This window comes from Hevea brasiliensis, chromosome 16, assembly GCF_030052815.1.
Source record: "Hevea brasiliensis isolate MT/VB/25A 57/8 chromosome 16, ASM3005281v1, whole genome shotgun sequence".
Lineage (NCBI taxonomy): Eukaryota > Viridiplantae > Streptophyta > Magnoliopsida > Malpighiales > Euphorbiaceae > Hevea > Hevea brasiliensis.
The window spans coordinates 52,804,615-52,813,738 of record NC_079508.1 but is presented as its reverse complement, the minus strand read 5'-3'; the positions used below and the strand labels follow the sequence as shown (position 1 = coordinate 52,813,738).

At 33.9% G+C, this 9,124-nt stretch overlaps 1 protein-coding gene across 1 annotated transcript; it reads right to left on the bottom strand.

The window, feature by feature from the left end:
* Positions 1-6,133: 6,133 nt before the first annotated feature.
* LOC110634401 (uncharacterized) lies at positions 6,134-8,459 on the bottom strand. Its single transcript, XM_021783386.2, has one exon. It carries the CDS (start codon positions 7,706-7,708, stop codon positions 6,410-6,412), a length of 1,299 nt encoding a protein of 432 aa, XP_021639078.2. The 5' UTR covers positions 7,709-8,459; the 3' UTR covers positions 6,134-6,409.
* Positions 8,460-9,124: the final 665 nt, after the last annotated feature.

The following is a 9,124-nucleotide window of genomic DNA, read 5'->3' as shown; positions in this document are numbered from 1 at the left end:
AAATAAGAAAATATCTTTTTTCTCTATCCCTATCTTCCTATTGGTTGGAACACTTCACCCATATCCCAGTCTCACCCAAATTCCTCGATTCCAGTTGTTTAAGTTATCTGAACCTTATCACACTAGGACTTCAAACCCTACCACACCTCTTCCGCACTTTCTATTGGTGCCTTCCCCTTTCCCTCTCTTCCTATTGGTTGAAACACCTCATCCATATCTAAGTCTCACCCAAATTCTGTAATCCTAGTTATTTAAGTTATCTGAACTTTATCACCGTAGGACTCCAAACCCTATCACACCTCTCTCCCAAAACCCTATAAATATCCCACTAATAAAAAAAAGAAAAGGAGGAAAAAAGAGGGAAAGAGAAAAAAAAAAAAAAAAAAAAAAAGATGATGGGAGGAAAGAGGAAGAGAAAATTCAGAGCTATAAGAAATTTAAAGATATTCAAAACTCTTTGAGTTCTTCCTTATTTTTTCTTTTTTTCAAGAAGATTTTTATACAAGATTTTTGGAAGGTCAGTTTTTATTATTTTCTTTTCAAGATTTATGCCACACAATATTTTAATTCTATGCTCTTTGTCTTCAATTTATTTTATATGTTCATATGTAATCATGTTTAATTTGAGGCGATACATAACTCTGTACATATTTAGTTTCTATCTCTCGTATTTTTATTATTTTTCTTTATTTTCTGAACCTGTAAAAAATTTGTAAAAATTATATTCATATTCTACACGAAATTCCATTAATTTTAGGCTCAAGAATCACTAAAAAAGCTTTAATATTTTGTAAGTTATGGCTGTTTGAAGTTAGGGTTCCTGTAAAATCTGATTTGCAGAATATCCGACTTGTGGAGCCCATATCTCCCTTGTTCCTTAATATTTTTGTGTAAATCTAGTGTCTAAAATTAACTTCAGAATCTTATAAATCTTTTCCAATTGGTTTTGCATTCATATCTGTTGTGGTTAATGAGTTATGAATTTTACAAAAAAGTAGTACGATTCTGTCACTTAGAAAAGTTACAATTTATGTGGACCATTTGGCTAGGGTTTTGTTTGATTTATAAATTTTATGATCTTGTATGATATGTAAGTTGTCTTCTGTAATTTTTTTTTTTATAATTTTTAGGCATGTATAACTATTTTTAAAAAATCAGAATTCTTGCTACCATCAATCTGCCAGAATTTGGAAATTGTATATTTATGCATGTTCTTGTATTTTCTTAGGTTTTAATTGATATTTGATCTATTTTTCTGTGTTTTTTTAATTCAAGAAGTGTTATAAAGTGTTTGGATCATGTTAAAAGACTTAGACCATTAGGTAGTTGTAACTAATAAGGAATCTTAACCCTTTAAGAGACTAGAGTTAGAATCCAATATAAATTATTATTAATATTTTCTTTATTTCTTTTATTTTCTTTAGTTTCTTTATTTTTATTACAAACAAAATTGGTAAGTAGCCATAAGGTAAGTACCAAAGAGGGCATTTGCGTGGAGCTTATATGGAGCTAAACAGGAGTAAGCCAGGGATATCATTGCCATACTAGAAGAGAAGACCTTTTTTTAAGGGTAGCTTGCCCCAATGGCAATTGCATTTACCAACAGGTAAGTAGCTCTAAACTTCTCGAATAACCATTGGCATGAAATTGTAGTAATAATAGAACTTTTATTTGGTAAATTAAAATTAACTTTGTTTTTTTATTTAACTGACTTTTGCATGTAATTAATTTAAATAAATACTTTATAAATTAAAATTAATCTTGTTTGTAAATGAAACTAACATTGTCATGTAAATAAATTTAATTTAATACTTGGTAATTATAAAATAAATTTGCATGTTAGAAATCTTTATTAGGTTGTGATTGTTTGGGCCTTATGTGATATTAGAATAAATTACACATGTACATAATTAACTTAGTTCAATTATCCTTAGGGTAACTTGGTGAAAATTAATTAATTAGGTTAAATAGAAACGTAAGGTTATTTGAAATCGAATTTGTTTGTAAATTAAATTCTCAATAATAAATTAATTTTAGTCATCTGGTAAATATCATTTAAATAATTAGTAACCCTATAGATAGAAATTACTTGTGCATGAAAATTGTGTGTAAACAATAACCCTTTTGTGAATTACTTGCGTGTGTAGGATTAGAATTGCATTTTTTAAGATAAAGTTTAATAAAGGAATAATAAACAAGACTTCTAGAAACATTAGTAGAGGACTGGCAATCGAATCAACGAGGTTAGACCAGGCATAAGGGGTGCCTAACACCTTCCCCTTACGTACCCACTATCCCGAACCTAGACATTGCGCTATGGTAATGACGGTTGTGGAAATTCTGCAATGAGTAAGTTGCCATCTATGACTCTCGGAAGAAACACTGAATATGTCCCGGTTAGTACCCGGATGGCGACTTCTATCTATCTATGCCTTCGTGGCATAAATTCTTAGTACCGTGGTAGTGTTATGAGAAGACGGTACTTACCAGTAGTTTGATTTTATTAGGATTGTATGAAGTGCATGTCTAGGAAATACTGTCTAAGGAAGTGGTACTTAAGTGAGACCATTGTGACTCCACCATCTTTCCTAGACATTACCTGTTGCATTTTATATAATTTCAATGGATGATATTTCGCCTCACGCCCCTCCCCCCACACCTACAAAAAATTTTAATGGGGAGCAACAATAAATATCACTATACATAACCTACCATTGGGAATTCACAATATGAATACGTCTCCATTAAATTTTTTTAGGATTTTTCTTATAAAAAAATAGTGGGTATGAAATTGCAATTTGTATTAAGTGTAGCTTAATTTTCGTTTGTTTATAACTAAAAAAAATATGAATCCACTTACATCTCAAGTTTAAATCTTGTGAATGAAAAAAAAAAAAAAACTATGTTAGAAGAGCTTCTTTATATGGGCCTGACAATAATTTGATTCAAAAAATAATTGAAGCTAGTGAATCACTGAATACAAAGAGTCATAGACTGCACAAAAAAAAAAAAAAATCTGAATCTACTACATTGTTCTCTCATACTAGCTCTAACTTAAGCGTTGAAAGGTTTTTATCGACTCCATACCTAGTGGAAATCTGATTCATTTATTTTCTATTTTGCAGGTTCATGCTCACAAAGAATTTCTATAGACCGCCATAATAAATATTAGTATATATAACCTACCATTGGGAATTCACATTATGGATATGTCTCCATTAAATTTTTTTAGGATTTTTCTTATAAAAAAAAACAGTGGGTATGAATTTGCCATTTGTATTAAGTATAGCTTAATTTTTGTTTGTTTGTAATTAAAAAAAAATATGAATCCACTTAGACCTCAAATTTAAATCTTGTGGATGAAAAAAAAAAAAACCATATTAAAAGAGCTCTTTTATATGGGCCAGACAATAACTCCATTCCTAAAATAATTGAAACTAATGAATTATCGAATACAAAGAGTCATAGACACTAAAAAAAAAAAAAAAATCTAAATCCATCATACTATTTTCTCATATTAGCTTTAACTTGAGTGTTGGAGTGTTCTCACTAGATCCATACTCGATGGTCGTCTAAACCATTTATTTTCTCTATATATATATATATATATATAATCTAACTTGTGGATCACGAGCTCATCATATTTTAACGACTCCATTAAATAATATGGGTATAGGGCACATTGCTTTTTTTTTTTTTTTTTGTTACTGAGATTGTCTATCAATTAATATACACAAACACATGCTTTGTACTATATATTAAATTTTAGAATACATCAGAATTGAGAGTAAAATGAAACATAATCGTGGAATGACCTTAGGAAAATGAGTTTTTGTCTTATAAGTGATGATGAAAATGATTTGAAGCTAGCTAGGTGAGCAAGAAAGACCTTATGCACATGTTTTCCTAAACGTCTACATTCAAATATTAAATTCTCCAAAGTGAAATACACTAACACCTTTGACCCTGCCTTCTTAGTGGCATCTCTCAATAAAAGTGGAAAATAAATTAATTACTAATTGGAATTAAAGAATCATAATCAAAGATAAGGAAAAAATAATGGGGACGTTTTTAACTTGTAGTTTATGATTACGGCAGGTAAGGATTCCCTTAATCTTAGCCACCAATCACTCAATATCATCTCTTACAAATGCAAATATTTATATATATATATATATATATGCCCGCGCTCCCCATTGCCATGACGACTAAGAATCATATTGACACTAGCTAATAAAATTAACGATTTTGCAATATTGCAGAGGTTGCGAATTAACACCATGAAAAGGTAAAAAAGGATAATTTTCTTTTGGCTTGTAAATCTGTAGATTGTCAATTTTTGGATATGGAATTAGTGTTCAAGAAAAGAAAAGAAAAAAAAAAAAAAATTGGACCACCCATTAATTAGCAGCAAATCTTACCCAGCAGACAGGATCTTTATTACGCCGACCCCTCTCCTTTTTCCTTCCGCTGGATATGGTACGATAAAGAAAACTTTGCAAATTGAGGTTAGGCAATATTAATTAGCTATCGGCTTTGCTTTTCATATTTCCACGAAGAATCAGTTCAACTTCTTATAAACTAGGTAGATGGCAATTCCGAAAGATCTATCCATAGATGATCTATAAACTATGGCCTTCAATGGAGAATTATTTTTTTTTATCTCTTTGTGATTATCTTGATTCTGTTATTAAGGTCGATTTGGTGAAGCAATAGGATCCTGGAGATGCTGGCCATGAAATGTCCCTGGAATTGCAATTTTTTTTTTAATGTAATCTTATTGGCAATCTTTGGGGATATCTCATAACCATTGATGAAGCTACAAGCAAAAGAACCGGGCCTGATGTCCATAAATTTCTAATTACAAGTCCCTCGAAAGAGTTCATTAATAAATCAGTGAATGCTAAAATTAATTGATTATCAGATTGTATTATATCAGAGTTATGGAAGAGTTTGCAAGTATTGATTTTCTTTTCTCCCTCTCTCTCTTTTATAGGAAAGTATTGATTTTTTTCCTTCTCAAAACCTTGGTTCAAAACATGAGCCGGTCTCAAAATTAATCAGATTGTGTAGCATCACATTCCCAAAGCAGAGTCCAATTCCATATTGAAGCCAGCTTTACCAATCCGTGAAGAAGCCGATTCTCAAAAATTAAAAAAAAATAAATAAAAAAAGGAGGAAGAAGCTGCCAAAGTTGATGAAGGACCAGCTATACAATCCTGTGGTGTATGGCAATAGGCAAATACTTTCAAGTATACAATTCTCAAGCAAGTTCAAATCCAGGCCGCTGGATTTGAAAATAATAGGATCAACAAGTTTATTGATGGTGAAGACTATTCAGATGGGATGAATGCATTTATTAGCCAAGAAATCCACAGCGTTCCCTCTTCCTCTCGGGCCATTATTCTAAAGTGGATTTACCTGCTAATGAGTCAAAGTGATGAAAGTCTTGAGTCTTGACTATTCTCATTTTAGATTTGATCCCTTTTGAGACCAGCAAAAAATTGAAAGGTTCACCTTTAAACAAAAGGGAAGAATGTTGTGATCGTTCAAAATCCTTGTTCATAGTCTTCTGATTGCTCCCTCTTCATCCCATGGAACAAGAAGATTTCAAAAGATGGAAGAAAGTCAAGAAAAAAAAGGGAACGTTATCTCACTGTTTAAACCAGTAGTTTGGGATTTCATATGCTGGTTTCCCCTTCTGTTTGGGCTCTTTCGTCTTTCATGTTGTTATAAGAGCTGCGTTCTGGTTTCTTTTTCCGTTCTCTTTCTTCACGGTTCAGTATGGCAGCTAGGAGTTTTTCTGGCAGCCTTGCTTGACTTTTCTATACCTGTATGCTCTTATTTTTCAAGGTGGTTGTTTTTTTTGTTCCCCCTTGGTGTATTCTGGCTCAGCTCTAGTGCTTCAGTGTGTTTTCTGTTACATAAATAAAACTCCTTACTTGGCTTATCAAAAAAAGCTATCAGCTTTCAAGCAGTAAGTGACTAGACCATTGGAACCCAACAACAACTACAGTTCTCAAACTAAAGAAGAAAACTAACAGTTGCAAACAAGAAACTGGAAAAATACTATAGTAATTATATGTAATTGCCAATTATAAAGAAAAAGTAGATATTTACAACATGTCTCTAATTTGGCACGAAAATTCTTGTTTATTTATTAGAAAGAAGAAGAAGAAGAAGAAGAAAGAAAGAAACATATGATATGTGATGATGCTGTAATCTAAACCAAAGGAGCAGTGAGACTGAGGTTAAAAACACAATCTTAGCCTCATCATCATGACCATGATTACAAACAACACACTACTGTTCTGATCATGGTTAATTAGTTGCAGCAAAACCTTCCTGATCAATAGTCTACTTTCTCTTTTGTACTCCCTGAAGCTAGCCATTTGATCTCATTAATCTCCTACTCTGAAGGACAAATCCATGAATCGACGGTACCTTCACCTCTTAGAGGAACATTCTCCAAACTTTTGTCATGGTGAAAATCCGATGAAGGAGCTGAGTAGTTTAACTTACAGCTATCAAGAGACCTCAAGTGATCTTGATTCCCATTGTTGTTTGATCCTAAAGTATCATTCCTCAATAGCATCCCTTCTGTTGTTCCGTGACTCTGTAGTCCACCCACTTTTACATTAATTTGTCCATGGCTCATACCCAGTTCCTCAAGCGAAGGTAAAGACATGTTCGCTTGAGACTTTGCACCCAAACCATCGGTATTAAGTGAGGGGTGAAGAGCAGTAGGCTGTAGAAGGGACTGAAATGAGAGCATTTGGTTTTGCATGTTTAACATATTTTGAGGTTGTTTGGGAAGGCCTATATCAGAAGGCAGTTGATAGTTAATAGAAGCTGGATTGAAATTACTAGATGTGGTTGGAATGGATAAGGTCATTGTATTGTTATCATTGGTAGTAGTAGCAGTATTAGTAGCATCGACAATAGTATTGTTCAACAATGAAAAGGAAGAAGAAGATGAGGAGGAGAATAAAAATGAAGATGGTTGATGAACCTTCTGAGCCGAGGGACGAAAAGGGTAAAGTGAGCCCATTGTTTCCAACTGGCCAGACCTCATACTCGACCCAACTGTGCCAAAAAGATCGAGCCTGCGAGAATACGGCGAGCCTGAAAATGGTGGTGCTGGGATCCCTGTGAACTCTTGCACCATTGCTCTAAAATTGGACGCGTCCGTGTTGAGAACTGTAGTGGGCGCCCTTCTGGATGCCCTTGTTCGCTTCTTGGGATTTCGGGCTACTGCAGGGATTTGATCAGAAGGAGAAGAAGAGCGAGCTCCATTGTCTTGTACGGATCTCAATTGCATAGATGGAAGCGGACCTTGATTTGATCCTTGAGCACCCAAGAATGATTGGCTTGATGATGCTTGGGAACCTAGAAGGTTGCTATTGAGGTCGGTGCAATACGGGTCAGATCTCAAGCCTCGTGGCCGAACCACGTCGATGTTTAGTAGTGAGGTATTGGGATTTGGGTTTGTGGGCGACTGAGAGAAAGCATGGAAAAGATTTGGTGAAGGATCAAACAAAGTGGGTTGTTGGTGGTGAGGAAGAAGAGAAGGCTGATGTTGTGGGTTTGAAGATGAAGGACCAAAGTGGCCAGAAGGATTCAAGAAAGCTGGGAGTGACTCGGGCCTTGAATCATACTCTTCATCACCACTTGAGGATTGCATACTACCACTATTTCCAGAATCCATTACTTAAATGAAAAGGAAAAAAGACAAAGAAATTAGTTTTTGATGGCGGAGCCCGAAAAGGAGATGGTGATAGTTGCCAAGTTGCACAGGCGGAAAAGATAATTTGAAAGAGCAATTATGGGGATGCTGCAAAACAACCCATCAGCAACAAAATCGAGACTGAATAATTAACCACCATATATCTTCTAAATCAGCTTTAAAGAAAGTTCCCATATCTTTTAAAGCCTGATCTGAAATGGAGGCAATATCTCTTCCTTGTCTTGCACTATCAACAAAAGTTTCTGTGAAAAGAAAAGAAAATTTGGGCACAGATGTTGATTACGATGGCTAGAGAGAAAAGCAGCAGCAAACCAAAAACAAAAGGAGGTTGAACTGTAAAAGGCTAATGGCATATGTGAGATGTAAGGCCCCCCCACACCTCTCTCTCTCTCTCTCTCTCTCTCTTCGCTTCTCCTTCTTCTTCTTCTTCTTCCTCTAGAGCCAGCAGTGTATGGCTTGGATTAGGGTTTTTGGAGAAAGAAAAAGATAGATGAAAGAAAAGGGTAGCTTATTTAAGCTTTCTGCTGTAGAAAAAGAAGACTCAACAAATGTTTCCACTGAGAAGATCCTCTAGAGAGTGGGTGGGGTCTCCATTGGAGTAGAGAGTTGCCGGTGGCTGGCAACGGGTCAAACTCAAAGTGGACGTGAGAGAGAGAGAGAGAGAGAGAGAGATGAGGAGGTTGGCTAATAGATTACGAATATGAAAGGAAGAAAATGATGTAAAATTAAAGTTTGGAATACAGGAAAAAGATACCAACACCTCCCTTAATAAAAGCTATACATAAAAATAATAAATGAGGAAAAAAAAGGAATAGTATAAAGTTAACTAGTAATTGTGTGCTAGTTGTTGCTCGCGCCATCGTTTCAGTTGAGTTTATAATTGAAATAAAATTGATATTAATTAATAATTTTTAAATAATAAAAAATTATAATTCTTTAAAAATACTTTATTCACCTCTCTTGCAAATACGTAATAGATTTGTTGCCATCCTCCTCTTTACTTCTTGAATTCAATTGAATCAAAACAGCCTCTTAGACTTAGCCCAATTTTAATTTCTGTTTGATTGATATAGAGAGCCATATGGTGCACTCTAGACGTGCCACGCGGTGCACCCAATAAACGCACCTTCTCCAGCCCTTCTCCGGTCCTTCTTCCCTTTTGAATGATATAAAAACAATAATTTTAATTTTTTATAAATTTAAAAAAAAAATGATTAATTTGAAATTACAACCTGAGTCCAATGAGAACAATTAAAAAAAAAAAAAAGACTGAACTAATTTATTAAATTTAAAAAATCAAAATTAATAATTTTAATTTAAAATTAAATTCATTCCGACTTAAGTCAAATCTGGTAACTATACTTAGATTAAAAACAT

What these genes read in the sequence shown, in the direction of transcription:
- LOC110634401 (XM_021783386.2), bottom strand. Translation starts at nt 7,708, where the DNA reads ATGGATTCTGGAAATAGTGGTAGTATGCAATCCTCAAGTGGTGATGAA.